At 48.6% G+C, this 15,818-nt stretch overlaps 6 protein-coding genes across 6 annotated transcripts; 4 read left to right on the top strand and 2 right to left on the bottom strand.

Moving 5' to 3' along the window:
- Nucleotide 1: 1 nt before the first annotated feature.
- Nucleotides 2–4,333, top strand: EI90DRAFT_2902817 (uncharacterized protein; the record flags this gene model as incomplete). The annotated part of the gene is made up of 28 exons (XM_039054111.1): nt 2–121; nt 177–272; nt 322–368; nt 421–438; nt 485–530; nt 595–624; nt 684–725; nt 777–788; nt 844–938; nt 993–1,080; nt 1,135–1,287; nt 1,337–1,572; nt 1,633–1,753; nt 1,802–1,874; nt 1,932–1,995; nt 2,044–2,191; nt 2,247–2,397; nt 2,465–2,582; nt 2,638–2,677; nt 2,740–2,814; nt 2,864–3,236; nt 3,289–3,302; nt 3,359–3,385; nt 3,435–3,478; nt 3,526–3,618; nt 3,670–3,745; nt 3,794–3,953; nt 4,008–4,333. The coding sequence occupies 28 exons, from the start codon at nt 2–4 to the stop codon at nt 4,331–4,333; spliced, it is 2,886 nt and encodes a 961-aa protein (XP_038923270.1).
- A 129-nt stretch (nt 4,334–4,462) lies between these two features.
- On the top strand, nt 4,463–6,085 carry EI90DRAFT_3030364 (formyl transferase). Its single transcript, XM_039058209.1, has 7 exons — nt 4,463–4,586; nt 4,641–4,715; nt 4,766–4,839; nt 4,900–5,169; nt 5,231–5,323; nt 5,378–5,512; nt 5,570–6,085. Exons 1-7 carry the CDS (start codon nt 4,469–4,471, stop codon nt 5,918–5,920), a joined length of 1,116 nt encoding a protein of 371 aa, XP_038923269.1. The 5' UTR covers nt 4,463–4,468; the 3' UTR covers nt 5,921–6,085.
- On the bottom strand, nt 5,826–9,849 carry EI90DRAFT_3030363 (nuclear condensing complex subunit). The gene is made up of 16 exons (XM_039058208.1): nt 9,462–9,849; nt 9,220–9,409; nt 8,975–9,166; nt 8,654–8,921; nt 8,421–8,600; nt 8,132–8,366; nt 7,924–8,078; nt 7,687–7,866; nt 7,509–7,637; nt 7,283–7,456; nt 6,971–7,225; nt 6,798–6,922; nt 6,657–6,745; nt 6,491–6,600; nt 6,240–6,439; nt 5,826–6,191 (listed from the first exon to the last, which is right to left on the bottom strand). Exons 1-16 carry the CDS (start codon nt 9,754–9,756, stop codon nt 5,969–5,971), a joined length of 3,000 nt encoding a protein of 999 aa, XP_038923268.1. The 5' UTR covers nt 9,757–9,849; the 3' UTR covers nt 5,826–5,968.
- Nucleotides 9,850–9,935: 86 nt separating this feature from the next.
- Nucleotides 9,936–11,755, top strand: EI90DRAFT_3115358 (uncharacterized protein; the record flags this gene model as incomplete). Its single annotated transcript, XM_039062776.1, has 7 exons — nt 9,936–9,994; nt 10,063–10,447; nt 10,501–10,959; nt 11,013–11,075; nt 11,129–11,174; nt 11,229–11,593; nt 11,642–11,755. 7 exons carry the CDS (start codon nt 9,936–9,938, stop codon nt 11,753–11,755), a joined length of 1,491 nt encoding a protein of 496 aa, XP_038923267.1.
- A 1,363-nt stretch (nt 11,756–13,118) lies between these two features.
- EI90DRAFT_3030360 (uncharacterized protein) lies at nt 13,119–14,637 on the bottom strand. The gene is made up of 3 exons (XM_039058207.1): nt 14,487–14,637; nt 14,046–14,288; nt 13,119–13,999 (listed from the first exon to the last, which is right to left on the bottom strand). Exons 2-3 carry the CDS (start codon nt 14,139–14,141, stop codon nt 13,277–13,279), a joined length of 819 nt encoding a protein of 272 aa, XP_038923266.1. The 5' UTR covers nt 14,142–14,288; nt 14,487–14,637; the 3' UTR covers nt 13,119–13,276.
- Nucleotides 14,638–14,896: 259 nt separating this feature from the next.
- Nucleotides 14,897–15,635, top strand: EI90DRAFT_2964621 (uncharacterized protein). The gene is made up of 2 exons (XM_039055496.1): nt 14,897–14,903; nt 14,986–15,635. Exon 2 carries the CDS (start codon nt 15,032–15,034, stop codon nt 15,383–15,385), a length of 354 nt encoding a protein of 117 aa, XP_038923265.1. The 5' UTR covers nt 14,897–14,903; nt 14,986–15,031; the 3' UTR covers nt 15,386–15,635.
- Nucleotides 15,636–15,818: the final 183 nt, after the last annotated feature.

The following is a 15,818-nucleotide window of genomic DNA, read 5'->3' as shown; positions in this document are numbered from 1 at the left end:
AATGCAATCCACCGGTTCTTCAAACAACTTCTTGACGGCGGCTGAACAACGTGCTCTTGATGCCAAGTCGATAAAACAATCCAATGAAGAATGCTACTCCTTCCTGCTGGACAGGCGTGATGTAGGTCTTGATGTTCCGGCTTGTAAAGTGCTAACGCAGAATTCTCACCATATAGAAAGATGGCAACCGGCCAAATGATCCCAATTTTGACCCTCGCACTTTGTACATCCCAAAGGATGCGTGGAAATCATTCACTCCTTTTGAAAAACAGGTATGAAATTGCGAAACTGAGAGGTGTCGTTAGCTAAACTTTTTTTTAGTTCTGGACTATCAAGCAGGATCAGTTTGACACTGTGTTGTTCTTCCAGTGAGTTGTACAGTTGCTAGACACAGGGGTTATCATTGATGGTTCTGTCCAGGAAGGGGAAATTCTACGAGTAAGGGACGATGTGGGGGACTGTTTCAGATTCTAACTAAATTCAGGTTGTACGAGAACGATGCAGAGATTGGGCACACTGAATTTGATTTGGTAGTGCTGGCAACCGAGTTCTCTGCGCCTTGGCTTGAAGCTGATGGATGCTGCCTTTGCGTAGAAACTTACTGATCGCGTAAAGATGAAGATGGTTTGTCTTGTAATGTGGTCCGACAACCCCCAGCATTAAAAGAAGTGTTGCCTTCACAGGTGGGCGTACCAGAAATGTCTTTCGATTTCTGGGCTGCCAAGGTAGAGATTCTGCGATTTTAGTCTCCTTTCGTTTTTCTAATTGTCTTGCAGTTTCTCGCAAGGGTGACTCGGCTTCCCATGACTGACAGCATGCCTGATACTCACGGGTGCCCAATAGGGTTATAAAGTAGGCCGTGTTGACCAAATTGAGACCTCGCTTGGTGCGGAAATGCGCGTGGCGAAGAAAGGCGGACCGAAAGAAATAGTTCGTCGGTATGAATGAATCCCTGCTCACTTGCGGATTCATCTCAATGCTACATTGCTTAGGGAGTTGGGGAAGATATTGACCAATGGGACATTGGTGGACCCTAACATGCTGACGGACGATCAGGCTGGTCACCTTGTTTCAATCCGAGTAAGTTGACTGGCTGTTATGACTCCGCTTCGGCCTGGTTAATGGTCGACTAAGGAGGAAGAGGATGGTTCACGTCAATTCGGTTTGTGTATCTTGGACGCGTCCACGAGTGAATTCAACTTGTGCGAATTTATGGATGATGCATGCGGCACCAAACTGGAAACTGTCATCAGACAACTTCGCCCGAAGGAGATATTGTACACAAAGGTAGTTTGTGTTGTTGTTTCCATGCGTCCGATCTGACCCGGGCCCTCAGGGCAATTTGTCCGTTGGTACCACTCGGTCGCTCAAATCACTGCTGCCAGGAACATGCATCTGGTCACCATTACGACGCACAGAAGGGTTGGGATATGAGGATACCTTAGCGGCCCTACAGGAGATATTTCCAGCGTCCCCCGACTCCATGGACGATAGTAACGGTTCTCTGCCCGACGCAATCCGTGCTATGACGGACAAACGTGTGCCCATGGAAGCGTTGGGTGCCATGATTTGGTGAGGGGTTTCCCTTTGACCTTATGTCTTGGTGCACTGCTCAGCAGCGCAAAAATTCAGGTACCTTCGAACCCTCAATTTGGATAAGGAGATGTTGACAATGAAAAATTTCTGCATCTACGATCCTATGCGGAAAGGCAAAGGTCTTGTTCTAGATGGCCAAACTTTGGCCCACGTTGAGGTAAGCAATTTCGTGGAGAAACGTACTTAGTTTGACGCCCATCCCTAGATTCTTCGCAACTCCGAAGGCACCGAAGAGGGGAGCTTGCTCTCGCTGCTGGGAAACTGCATAACACCCTTCGGTACGTTTGTGAGGCATCGTGTAGCGTGAGAACTCAATGTTGAGGCGGCACCCCCAGGGAAACGATTGTTCAGAATCTGGCTCTGCATGCCCCTTCAAGATGTAAAGGCTATCAATGAGAGGTACGAGACCAACATGAAGCATCTTAGTCTTTTGCTTATGACCGCTAGATTGGACGCTGTGGATGACATCATGGATAATCCTACTTGTGAAGACACCTTCACGTCGTTGGCTCGGGGAATGCCTGATTTGGAGCGCATGATTTCTCGCATTCATGCTGGTTCATGCAAACCAAAGGAGTTCCTCAGTGTACTGGCTGTAAGTCCTGGCACAATACCCTGTCAATGCGTCATTTAATCTACAGTAAACACAGTCATTCCGCAGGCTCAATGCTGGTCTTTCCGAGCTTGAAAACCTAGCAAAAGGCTTCAAGTCTCGCAGTATTTCCGGTCTACTACGAGCTGCGCCAGACTTAAGGCCATACCTTTCTCATATCGAGGGTCTCTTTAAGGAATCGGAAGAAGGTAGGTTCATAGGTAGTGGACTTGAGGGACAGAAATCTCTCACCACTTGTTCCTCTCGTAGAGATAGTCGATATCTTGGTACCGGTCGAAGGGAAAGATCAGGAATACGATCAGATTCAAGAAGAGATACATACTTTGGAAAACAATCTGGACGGTGAACTAGAGGCCCTCAGAGAGAATATTTGGTCGGTGCTTTGCTCGGTACTAAGTGCACAGAAGCCTAAGTCATAATCCTTCCAGCCCTGATCTGGCGTACTGGCATTCAGCTGTCGGTGCGAAGGTAAGATAATTAGCTGTTCTGGTCAGGGTTGCAACCTTGGAACGTTGACGTGCTCTCATCAGGAGATATATTTGGTTCAGGCGCCTTCTTCATTCAAAGGAGTCCCAAAGACTTGGAATAAGAGTAATTCCACAAAGGTAGGTCAGCACTGGTTGTTACCCATCGATATACTCACCTGAAGGTTAGAATTTTACCCGTTGGATCATTCCTGAGTTGGTCCCGATGATTAGGCAGCTGAAGGAGGCTCGGGAAACGAGAAAGAGCGTGATCTCTGATTTCAAACTTCGCTTGTATGCTGCGTTTGATGATGAGCGAACCGTGTGGTTACAGGCAGTCAAGGTTATGGCAGAGCTTGACTGCCTCTTCAGCCTCGCAAAATCGTCTTCCTCAATGGGGCAACCATCATGTCGGACGGAGTTTGTGGAGTCTGATCATGCTTTCTTGGAGTTCGAAGAGCTCAGACATCTTTCCATCGCCCTAAAAAATGACTTCATTCCAAACGACATCAGGTTGGGTGGGAAATCGGAACGTATTATGTTGTTAACAGGGCCTAATATGGGTGTGTAAGAAAACTCCTTTTCTTCAAGTGATAATGATTCCAACCTCCACAGGTGGCAAATCAACTGTGGGTTATCGAGATCTTCAATGTCTTCTTTCCTCCTTAAGGCTTTTTAATAATAGGCAATGCGAATGACAGCCATGGGTGTGGTAGGTATCTTTCCCTTTTACAGATATGTCATATAACCTTCCTCCAAAGATCATGGCACAGCTAGGGATGTATGTCCCGGCGCGTAAAGCTCGGTACGTAATATAACCATACTCATGTGATATGATTAAGACTCCATTAGCCTATCACCTGTGGATGCCATTCTCACCCGCATGGGTGCATACGACAATATGTTTTCAAACTCTTCCACATTTAAAGTTGAGATGGACGAGTGGTCAGTAGTTTTATCACCTAGAATGCCCATATGCTAAGTCTACTCCGTCAGTTGTAAGATTCTTCGGGAGGCCACCCCGAGATCTCTCGTCATCCTTGATGAATTAGGCCGAGGAACCTCGACATATGTAAGCGTATCTTCCGACTGGAAAGTGCTTTGCCTTATTTGTTGTTAGGATGGAATGGCTATTGCTGGTGCCGTTTTACACCAGCTTGCGACGCACACGCTTGCACTCTCATGTTTTGCGACGCACTATTCATCGCTCACTGATGACTACAAGTACCATGTAAACATTCGCAACATGCATATGAACACGATTGTTGATGAAGACAATCGTAGGGTAAGCTATCCTACCTATTGCTCCCATTCTCATATGTCTTGCTGATGAGCCGTACAGCTCATCTTTACTTATAAACTCACTAACGGAGTGGCAACTTCCTCGTTTGGCACGCACGTCGCGAGTCTTGCGGGTGTTCCATCAACTGTTGTCGATAGGGCGGAGGTGGTGTCTAAAGATTTTGCTCGTCAATTCCAAGAAAAACTAGCGAAGAAGAGACTGGCGTCAACGACATTGCCCCTCGCCGCGCAGGCCGATTTTGTCTACTTATTCAAAACAGCTCTACATTTATCATCTCAACCAGATGCTAATAATTCCAAGACAGCAGAAGTTTTGGAATGTTTGAAGGCAAATGCTGCAAGATACGTCACTGCTTAGACTTGCACCATATGTTTCGTACGCGGACGAGGTACTGCTCTTATACTCATTTCCTCTTTGCTCATGTTGCTCCTGAGTTTCCTTGTCGATACTCTGATGATATGATTCCCACAATTGCCATATCAATTGAATCAAATGATTCCCCCTTTCAGACTTTACGCAACCTCCCTCACCAAACCTCGTCTAAATATCTTATTTCTGGGACGAGACTTGTTCTCTTGCCTTAACTTGAAAATACTTCATGATGCCAGCGGTAAACAGGACTGATAGGGCTCTATTCGCACTTGAAGCTAAGAATATCGTCCAGACGTCTGGGAGAGCATACACGTCGTCACTACGCCAGACAAGCGCGTAGGAAGAAGAGGGAAGGACTTATCGGTCTGTAAGTGCAGAGTTTCGTTACGAATGGCCTAACTCTGACATCTTCCAAAGCTCCACTTAAGCAAGTGGCAAAGAAATTTAACCTTCCCATGTCTTTTGTCCCCGGGGATCATCAGGAATGGAATGTGTGCAAGCCGACAAATTTAATCAACTTCTTGGACACATTTCCTAACGTCTAATTGTAGATTCCTCATCAGTTCCAGTCCTTGTCGCCTGCGAATGCCATTATCACAGCATCCTTTGGCCACGCAGTCCCAACTTCCGTGCTGGATTATTTCGTTCCGTCCCTACGTCTCAACGTTCACCCTTCTATGCTACCGAAGTATCGGGGTGCTGCACCAATACAGAGGGCTATTGCTGATGGGTTATCTTTGACGGGTGTCAGCGTGCTTCAGATGGAAGATGTGGCGTTACACGGCTTTGATTCGGGCCCCATGTGGGCTCAGAAAACGGTGGTAAAATTGACTTTGCTATATGATTTTTTACAACCTAAAGTCGTTTCCATCTATGATTTAGGCAATCCCACCTAACGCCTATTATCGAGACCTCGAAAGTTTACTGGCGTATGAAGGAGCCCATCTTCTTGTGAACACGCTTCGCAACCGTTTGGTGCCACCTTTCCATGCCTTTGATCTCGGGTCTTGATACTGACATGACTATCAGCATATACAACCAATCACCCAAAATCACGCTTTGGCATCAAAAGCTCGTTTAGTGACTAAAAGGACCGCCACGATTAATTGGGGCACAATGGACGCGTCCATGTTGCATCGCCTACATCGTGCCATTAGCCATCAGGTAAGATGGCCTCCATGTGATCGGATGCAGGCTCAGTGTTTGGCTCCCCAATGCTAGCGACCTCTTCAGACTGTAATTCGAGAGACGAACGTTTCCCTTAATCTCCTGGACATCTCGCCTACTGATAACGAAATGCCTATCTCAGAACTCGATGGGACCCTTACAGAGCCTGGGGATGCTACCTATATCCCTTCTCGGGAATTCATCGTTGTGCGCTGCTCTGATAATACTCTCATTCGGGTGCACGTGTTGCAGCTTGAAAACAGGCGGGCACTGCACGCCAAAGAGTGGTGGAATGGGATCCGGCCCAACTGGTTGTCTGACAATCGGATATTGCAATTAGGACATTCCCCTAACGTAGGTACTCGTAAAGCCAATGCACATCCGGACAAGGTACAATCGGGGTGAATACACGTGGAAATAAACTCTGATAAATGGAGAAAGTATGTCATTATGTTAGTTGATTACAAGGTCATCTTCGATGGCTTCTTCCTCGTCCTTGTGGTGGCTCTGGTCGGTTTCATTAGGAACGCTTTGTGACTTGGCGTGCTTCCTCAATATTAACTTTCGAGTGCTTGTTTCAGACCTCTCGACGGAGTCCTCGTCTACATCTCCCTGCGCTTGCTTTGATTCGGCGTTGGAGGGTGGCTTAGAGCCTGCTCGACGCCGACCACTTTCACTGGAAAGTCCGATTAAATAACATCCAGCCACCCGTAAGAAACCGCACCTCGCCGCTCTCTCTGCTTCGTCCGAGACGTCTTCATCCGATGTCAGTTTGTCTAAGAACTCGAATAGCTCCTTTAGTGCTTCAAGTTCACGTAATTGAGCCTCATCGAAGCTCTCGAGCAGTGGGGCAAACTTCTTTGCGAGACCTGTTTCGAAACGTGCAACTGCGTTCCGCGTTATGGTATCCTTCAAGAATCGGCGCTGAGACAGTTAAATTAGCGGTAATACTTTCGTGCACTGGATTTCACACACTCTGTGTAAAGACTTTAGGAGCAGCATCAATCTGCGTATTCGGTCCTCATCAATGGTATCTGAGACATGCAACTTAGATAACAACTGTGCATAGACCTTTTTCCGGACATCTGAACAGGGTTGTGCGGTCAGTCACTGCGGCTAGGTAGTCAAGGATGTACTCAACTGTCTACATCATTTCTGAAGAGAACCTTTGCTATGTCTATTGCGACATCTACATGCACGGAGGGATCGGCTCCTTTGCCCTTGAATTCCCTGTCCGAGGTGTAAATCAAACGCAAACAAAAATTTAGTACGGGATACGTACACTGTCTTGGTTGAATCTGTCCAATCGACAAGCATTGTTCCTATGTGAAGTGGCGAGACCATCTCCTCGTCTTCTTCGAGATCATCGTATAAGTCGGCCATAGCTTCAATGACCTTGACAAATATCTGCCAGCCTCTCAGCCGTGGAAAAAATCAACTTGTCAGTTCTCTTACCTTCTGTATTCTTTTTTGATTGCTCAGGGAAGAATAACAGTACACTGGGAAGAAATAGCTCAGGCATTGGCGGAGAGGTTGATTGTCTGCAGTTGCAGGGTCAATGTATAATCCCACCAAGCGTGCAAGGACGTTCTCGTCTGTCACAATCCCAGAGAGCATTAACTTCGCCATCCCCTCGCAAGCAGCGGCATGAACCTCCAAAGATGATTCGTCCTGGAGAGCACCCTCGAACGCGCTGAGTATTTTGCTTTCCTGGAATATATATCTCATTTAGTTACTGCGATGGTGAATAGAAAAAGAGTCATTTACCCCATCATGAGGACCTCCTTCCCGCTCCAAACCATCAAAGTGGAAAACCATTACAATATCAAATAGCATCTGCACCGCGCGAAGTTGGATTTCACTGTGAGCGTGAGAGCTATTCCGCCCAGCAGCTGGAAGGGCCTGGCCAAGGAATAGCTGTGCAGACTTCTTGGCCATGGGCTAGTGACAACGATCAGGCGAAACTCAGTTGTGGTAACCAAATGGTTCATGCCTTTGAAATAAGGCACATTAGGCCAAGGAGAGTCATCCCACGCTCTCGCCACACAGGGTGTTTCTGGTAGATAGCGGTGAGCACGAAGTCCGTGAGGAGGCCGTCGAGGGCTGAGTGATCTTCCAGCGTCTAGCAGAGCCTTTAGTACCCGCCTCTCGGATCATGCCTGAAGACATACTCCGTTGACCCTCTCCAACGCCGCGATACAAAGTGCCAAGCATCTCAAATTAATATCCTCGAGCTGTTCCCGTTGCTCGGGATCCAACTTTTCCATAGCCTTTACTGAAGCCTTGATGGCTGCATGTGCGTCCGCGGCACTTCGTTCCCCGTCCTCCATCACTTCTTCCCTGTCTCTGATCTAGGCAATTATGGAGCAATTTAGCGCACATCATGGAATTTGATGCATCGAGCCTACCGTTTCATCCGGTCCTTTCACAGTATCTCGCAGTTCATGCACTATCTCAACTATCATGAGGAACAGGTCTCGCTCGCTGGAAGACAACACTCGTAGAACGTCCAAGCAGCGAGTGATAAGGCCCTCAGGAAGCGAGTCGGCAGACGCCATATCGCCTGTGAATACATCAATCAATTCAGGGAAAGGCGACAATGGAGAAAGAACTTACGAACGAGGGCGAACATTTTGCGCCTCCCAGTCTCATCGGCATAATCTAAATTCACTGCAAGCTTCAACAGCTCGGCCACTATGAATTCTTTGTCTCCCCTGGCCATTTCGAGCTCATCCTCGTCATTAATCCCAGCGTCAGGCCCCACTAATGTCGTCAATGCGTTATACTCATGCTGTATTCGAAAAGCCAGGGCAGTGACGACGGGCAGGGCATTCTCCAGGCTAGTTTCATCCTGCCAGATCCTGGATCAGAGAGTCCCAAGCACATATACCATGACGAGACGCACTTTGTTGGATTTGCAGTAGTCTACGAAGCCACGAGCAAGAAATGCTCTCTCAGGAGTTAGATCAGACCAGAACGAGTCCGGAAACTCGACTGATTCGAATATATCGGGTCTAGTAACAAACACAGAAAATAACGCATCCTCTGCAACCTTGGAGGTGGTGATGTCGAGCATTTTGAGAAACTGCAATGGGAAAGATCTGTGGTAATCTAATATTGCAAAAAAAACGAACGCACGCCTTCCAATCCTCTGACACTTTCTACCCAGCCTCCGATCATGTTCCCCGCTGCTGCGCGGACTGCTGGATCGCGGTCACCTAGCCCATTTTGACAAACTTGCTCTCGCTGAGCGATTGTGAGAACAAGAGGGGACGGCAATTCAGCCAAAACATGATGATAAACAATTTTGCGCAAAGTGGCATCAACATCGCGTGTGCGAGCTAAAATAGCAGGGAGACTTGAAGGTGTTGGCATCAGATTTACCAACGCAGCGCGCCGAATTTCTCTGTAAACGGATTTGTGTCAAAGCCATCTTCGGGACAACGGGCCTGTGCGTACGGCATCGAATCGTACTGCAGAACCCCAATGAGGAAATCCGTGAGATTCTCCTGGTCATCGGGAACATCCCCGGAGCCCTCTTCTCCCCTCTGGAGTCTTGCGAGAGCAATGACAGCTTGGAGACGCACATTGGAGTCCTTGTCTCGAGCACGTTCCAGTAGTGAGGCACGAAGCATGGTATAAAGGTCTTCGCTACCAGGCTACGGTGAGCGAGTTAACGGAGAACAAGACGCCTGCCAACCTACTCCATTTCTCCGAGGGAGAAAATTAGTTCTGCAACGATCTGCATAACCCGATATCGAACAACTCTGTCCTTAGCATGGAAGCCTTTCATAAGATGCTTCAGCAAGACGGCAACTAGACGAGAACTCGGTGTATCCTCATCATCTTCATCGTCGGGGTTCTCCTCGTGTTGGCGTTCTTTCTCCTCGGCAGCTGCATCCAACTGGTCACGCTGGGAGACAAGTACCGGGAAAGAGTGTCAAACCTTTCTGGGATATGTGCATAATGAACGCCCCGATAAGCTTCACTACTCGATCAGCATTAGATATCCCCTTCTTAATAGGTAATATCCGATTGACCATGTTGAGGAACTGGTCATTAAACGCCTTCTCCCCAGTCAACTTGATTCCACGAGGCGGAGCATCCTCCCAAATATCAGAAGTGCTGGAATGTATCTTGGCTAGATGTATTATGTTCTTTCTGTGTGTAGCCAATGAGTTTTGGCACTGCATGAAGATCCCCGGTATCCCGTCAACTAATGCCTCCAATCTTGGCGCCATGGTGTGCGTAACGCGCTTTTTCGCGTGTGCTTAATATCCTTGTGCTGTATTATAAATATATCCTGGTGTCCTGTAGTCCTTTGTATCTCGGAGCGCGCTCGACAGTGCTGAGAGCGCGTTGTGAGCGAGAGACTGACTTCGCCTCGACATAAACAACCCACAATACTTTGTCACTCGACATGGCATCTCGTCCTCCGCCTTCGCATCGCGCCACTGCACCGATGCCAGGACTTGCAAAGTATGGATCAATGGATCAATGGCGTGTGTTATCTCTGAACTTTCTGTCCAGAGCACTGCGCGGTCCAGCATTACCTTCAATACCAGAATCCGTCAACAGGCTGCAGCGCCGGAATTCGTTGTCGAAGGGCACTGCCATTTAATAATCGTCTTGGCAATTTTGTGTCTGACATCCGTAATAGGGTTGAGAGTTGGGCCAAAAGTCCAACGAACATCCAAAGTGTCACAGAAACTCGTGGAATTGCCACTGGAGCCCCAGACCGGCCCACTGACCGACGTTCCCCATCACAGAAGCGAAGCCGAGCGCATGAGTACAGAAGAAAGGGAGCAACAGGGTTATCCTCGTCTAACGGCATACTGTATCGCAGAGGGTTTCCGTTCAAAGGCCCTCGCAGCGTTCCTCAAACGCGAACATGGCGTTAGTCCCCGTGTATTCGATGAGGCGATTTATGCGGTGAATCATATCACCGCGACCATTTGGTTTATATGGCTGATACCGCATTTGAGGCTTACCACCTTCCTCTCCTCCCTGGTTACGCCCCAAACGTCAACGTACGGTCCTCCGCTCCATCCAAGTCCCCTGGGACCAGAAATATTCTCTTTGGGATGTCGCAGGCCGAAGAATACGGCTATGATGGCTCGTACTTTACCACCCCTCCGTCCCCAATTAACGCGGGATTCGTCCACCAAGACGGCTATATTTCATCTTCTCCGAATCGGGACAGAGACTATTTGGACAGTGACACTGATGCAGAGCAAGACTCAGCCTCGACGGAGCCAGAATCATCTCCTGCCGTTGTAGCCCGTGTTCCTGGGATCCCGTCAGAAGCGAGAAGTAGGAAGGACAAGGCAACTCTCAACCTCGAACAGAGCATCGGGGAAGTAGTTATATTCGATTACGGAGTCGCAGTATTCCTTGGCTTCCACGAGCAACAGGAGCATGAAATCTTAGAGGATGTGCGACAGGTGAGAAATTTTGCTTTATATCTGGACTATTGTTCATCTATCACCTTGCCAAGGCGGAATTATGTATTCGTTTGCGGCCAGAGGTCGATTGGGAGATCGAGCAACACCATTACATGGTCAGTGTCCGCAGCAATAGCCAGTGTCATGATACCCATGGACGCATTTTCAGTACGATGCAGCCGTGCAATATCCCCGAATCTATAACGACTTCTTCAGTGAGTGAGTCACTACAACTACCACCGGTTCTTCGATAGATTGACATTCCACAGCCTTTAAAACCCCTTCTCACCTTCTCACCCTTTCTTTGGCACACGCTCTGGCCCAATCCACGCTTCTGGCTCATTATGAGACAACAGCCCAAACCGTGTTGCTGGATCCTCAGACAGTGGCGATACCTCGTCGACTTGCGACCACAGGATCGCTGCAACTGCGAAGGGCTGATGCCCTAAAGTTGACAGGAAAATTATTCAGGCTGAGAAGAGATGTGAATTTAGTATCCAATGTCCTCGACACTCCGGAATTGTTTTGGAGCGAGGCTAGCTTGAAGGACCTTTATGATGCCTGTCGGGACTACTTTGAAATTACTTCAAGAGCGCAAGTGCTAAACGATCGCTTGGCCGTTGCTTCGGATCTGGTATGTCTCCCTTATGAACCTGACGGGAAAATGCTCAAGCATCACAAGCTGGATTTGATCCACGAACACCTTAACACCGGTGCAATGGACAAGATCACTTGGATCATCATATGGTCAGTGACTACCTTTATTCCAGGTGGAGACTTATCGCTACCCATATAGGCTGATTGTAATTGCATGCCTTGTCGAACTGGCGAGTATCAGAGATAATCTACGTTTTCAGCGATATTGAGTGATTGCAATTCAGGGTGAGGTCTCGGCAAGGCTGGTCGTTCACGCAGCCTCTTCGTCGAAGCTGCAAGAGAAATGTATCAAGATGTTCACAGGAAATCCAGAAATGGCAATTATTAGACAAGATGATGCACGATTGGCAGTGCAAAATATGCTACTGGGATAATTCGCTATCTGGCACGGTGACACTTTGACCTTACTCATTTATACGGTTATCCGTTCTTACATTGCTTTTTGTGGCACTCCCAAGAATTAGTTTCCACCCCCGAACCTCGATCTGTTAGGGTCCTGGAGGTGCCATCAGTATAGATACCGTTGCTGTCAGGTGTGGCAATCTTCGAGCGTTGAGGCCATTGGCCGACATCAGTGGAGCATTCGTAGATGAGTGTGTGATAAACGCTTGTTGATCCATAGGGATTTGGTAATGACTGCCCCTATCTATTCGCGATACGTTGATGTCGCATCCCCTATTGTCTCATTAAATTATGCACAAGCACTAGCTGCTCCGGTGCAGCAGCAGACACCATTCCAGATGCAGAGAAGCTTGCGTCCGAGAGTGAAGTTACGCCCACAGTATCGAATTCATAAGCGTCATGCTGTCAATGCGAAGTGTCATTGGCCGATTGGCGCTCAGGCGTGGGAATCGGAGCAAGGACGCCAGCAAGTGTGCACAAGGGTCAGTAGACTTAGTTTCATTCACAACAAAAGCGCTAGGCGGTGTGTCTGTACAGCCAAAGAGGCTAGAGACAATTTATATGCATTTCCGGAACCATTAAGGTTTGCAGAGAGCACACTGAAACCCCCAAGCGGCATGGCCCCAACAAGCGGAACAAAAAACCCCCAAAGCCCAAAATAGAAAATGGCAGCCCCTATTCAAGCCGCAAAAAGTGGAAGAAAAACGCACGGGACGTGTTGCAAACAACAAGCCAGAAAACGAATCAGAGAAAGGATTGGGACAGGATACAACATGGGAAAAGGACACTGGTTCTGCAAGATTTTTAAAAAGACTCCGCTTTACCCTCGTCCCCCCAGGGTCTCCCTCAATAGGAATGAGTGCAGAGTCACTCAAAGCTGCAGGAAGGGTACCCGATAGGAATTTTCGAGGAGCCGTCAAAGCAGAGGACATTTTGGTTAACATAAGCAACACGCCATCAAGAATGTGAATAATGTGACCGAGATGCAAGAGAAGGCTTACCATTGGGGTATCCTCATCAACAGGTGCGAATGAAGTAGCGTCCCCTTCACTTTCCAACGCAGGATGTGTCCGCTTCCTGGATCGACCATTCAAGGAGGCATCAGAATCAGGAGCTGGTATACGAGAGGAAGATGACGAGGCTGAAACATCAGTGTGCGGGACCATAGCACTGAGAGCGGAGTTGAGAATGGCAGCGTTGTCCTCATTCTTTTGGGCGATTTCGTCATTAACTCTCCTTCTCTTCTCCTTCAGCGCATTTAGTTCTTGCTCAATCTCCTTCTTAGCCAATAAGTCAGTTGCGGCAGCCCATTGCGTGTGCAGGAACTCCATATCCTCCAGAATTCGGGTTGCTTGGGACTGCTCGCCAACTGTGAGGGTAAGGCCAAGACAAGAGGTTGCCAAGATCTGGTTAATTTGGTATTCTCAGCCACCGTTGATTCCAGCATAGCAATTGAACGGTCCTGTGACAACATACGCTCAGCTAGGGCCTTAACGGTGTTACGGGTATCCTCGCGAGTTTCCTTCACAGTCTCTGCAAGCTGGATGACGTCATCGCTAAACTTCGAAATACGAGCATCGGAAAGGACCGATCCAACCATGTCGGAGTTCCTGATAAAGAGGTTGGATTTGTTGAACTCGTAAAGGAGTTTAATAAGCGATATTTTGGGGACTGTGGATAGATTGAGCGCATTGATAAGGAAGGCCGGTTGGTTAAGAAGCTCAGCGGTAAGAGCCCAGTTTGATAGGTAAAACACATAGACATCTTTGCTCTCGAGGCCCAAGTGGGAGCCTAGGAAATCCGTCCCGAAACGACGACGCAAGGCTTTGTCGAAATGATTGCGAAGGGTGGGGTATTTGGATACTCCTTTGATCGCCAGCGCATAAGATCCCTGCGGCTCAATGCACTCCTTCTTGACGACGTCATAAAGGTGACCCCCTATAGTCAGTCCTTCCTTCACTAGCATTTCCACATGAGCAACCTTTCCCAATGCAATATGCTCCGCCCCACGACTACGGCACCATTACCTTCATACCCTTGGCCCGAATGCACTGGAGTACTTGATTCTCCCAAGTTTTTGGCGGGCGAACATCTTTATCGTTGCTGTAGATGACATCTACCATCCTTAGATCGTCACTGTCACCGCATGGGCTCCACACCGTCTCGCAGCCTCCGTCAGACAAAAGTTTGATGTACTTTCCCAGAACTGCATGGACAGGAAGAGCGTACTGGGCCAATCTGACGTAAGCATAGTCAACGGCGTTAGTAAGGTTGGTGCCAGAAGGTGCGGCAGTAACTTTTATTAAGGATGGGTCTTCAGCTATGAAGCCTTCAAGGAGTTTCTGTAGGTGACGAGAGGCTGACGCATGGGAAGTATTAGGCAGTCCACGAACGAGCAATTCGCAACCTTGTTCCAAATGAAGTTCCGTAGCCAAGATCGCAGTAGATTCATCATCTGTATTGGCCAGACTCGCAGTGGGGAACCGGTAGTGACATCGGACTCCATTTGGGTCAAGCTAGACATCAAAGTTGGGTCGGACATGCTAGGTTACGCTGTTGAGCGCTTAGTTGTTGTTGACTGCGGAGGCAACGTGACTTAATAGTAGACGGTGATAATAGTGAGGCTAAAGTGTAAATATAGCGCGAATATAGTGATGGGAATAAAGCGAGGACTATGATATCGAGGCGGTGGTGGTGGTGGTGGTTGTGTGTCAAAAAACGTGTCAATCATGGCATCACATAATTGTGTGGAGTCTTGCGGCGCTAAGATTTACCTTGTTTACCCTTTTTGGGTCAGTTGCTGCTAAAGTTAGTTAGCGCCTGACTATAAAACAGGACTTTTTGGACCTTACGACTTTTCCTCAGTTCACGCATAGCGGACTGAGGTGAGTCTGAGTTTTCCCCTTCATTTATGCGATGTATCTCATTCTTGTGCACCATCGCTAATCTCCACATTCGTATGCACAGCATCTTCCATCACTCCCTCCGACCCTACCAAGCTCAGTGGCAGCTCATGACCGACATGACTGGTCATAACCTTGCTCCTTCGCCTCCGCCCCGTGTCTCCAAACTCGAGGCCCTGCATTCCAACCCCTGGTTGATTGCTCGCACAAGCGGGCCGTGGGACCCGCCCTCCGGCCTGGAGGCATACCCCAGGGCTAAGGAGCCTCGTAGCCTAGGAGAACACAAGCTCTTCGACGTCTGGGAGGATAACCTTGCCCTCAAGGTGCACAGCATCCTCGACCAGAATCAAGTCAACTGGTCAAGTACCGAGATTGTCCGAATTGCCGACGTCGGCGAGCCTGACGGAAACCTTATCCTATGGATTGGCGTTTACTCTACTCAGCTACGGCATACAGGATGTTGACGTTGAGCTGCGCGAATCCGACTTCGTCCAATCCGCCAATCCCGCGCTCCTTAAGCCCACTGACATCATCGACCCCTACGCACAGCAGCCGAACTAACCAAACGCTACCTAGAGAACAACCCGAACAGCCCCTCGAACATCGTCCTATACTCAGACAACGCCAGTGCGGTGAAACGCATCTTCCAGGGGAAACCCGGGAAGGCACAAGAACACTCGTGGGCCTTCAGGAACACGATAGGTGGGCTGCTTGAGGAAAAGGAGGACCTGGAAGTTGGTGTCCGGGCCACGTTTAAGTCACTAGACCGGAAAACCTTCAGCAGACTAATCCAGTTTCGCACCGGACACGCGCACATTGGGGAATACTACCAGCGCTTCGGCATTCATACAGAGAGCCAAGAATGCCAGTGCGGCGCAGCGGTCCAGACACGAACTC

The sequence above is a fragment of the Cantharellus anzutake genome (genome assembly GCF_015039405.1).
Source record: "Cantharellus anzutake strain C23 chromosome Unknown EI90scaffold_2, whole genome shotgun sequence".
In the NCBI taxonomy this organism is placed as follows: domain Eukaryota; kingdom Fungi; phylum Basidiomycota; class Agaricomycetes; order Cantharellales; family Hydnaceae; genus Cantharellus; species Cantharellus anzutake.
This window is presented reverse-complemented; position numbering and strand designations above follow the sequence as displayed.

Excerpts from the sequence above, each read along its gene's own strand:
- EI90DRAFT_3030364 (XM_039058209.1), top strand. The coding sequence starts at position 4,469 with ATGATTCCCCCTTTCAGACTTTACGCAACCTCCCTCACCAAACCTCGT. Across the intron at positions 4,587-4,640 it reads AATACTTCATGATGCCAGCG|ACGTCTGGGAGAGCATACAC; the intron begins GTAAACAGGACT and ends AATATCGTCCAG. Across the intron at positions 4,716-4,765 it reads AGGGAAGGACTTATCGGTCT|CTCCACTTAAGCAAGTGGCA; the intron begins GTAAGTGCAGAG and ends CATCTTCCAAAG.
- EI90DRAFT_3030360 (XM_039058207.1), bottom strand. The coding sequence starts at position 14,141 with ATGGTAGATGTCATCTACAGCAACGATAAAGATGTTCGCCCGCCAAAA. Across the intron at positions 14,000-14,045 it reads TTCGGGCCAAGGGTATGAAG|GTTGCTCATGTGGAAATGCT; the intron begins GTAATGGTGCCG and ends GCATTGGGAAAG.
- EI90DRAFT_3030363 (XM_039058208.1), bottom strand. The coding sequence starts at position 9,756 with ATGGCGCCAAGATTGGAGGCATTAGTTGACGGGATACCGGGGATCTTC. Across the intron at positions 7,867-7,923 it reads TGAAAGGACCGGATGAAACG|ATCAGAGACAGGGAAGAAGT; the intron begins GTAGGCTCGATG and ends ATAATTGCCTAG. Across the intron at positions 6,923-6,970 it reads ATCAAAAAAGAATACAGAAG|ATATTTGTCAAGGTCATTGA; the intron begins GTAAGAGAACTG and ends AGAGGCTGGCAG.
- EI90DRAFT_2964621 (XM_039055496.1), top strand. The coding sequence starts at position 15,032 with ATGACCGACATGACTGGTCATAACCTTGCTCCTTCGCCTCCGCCCCGT.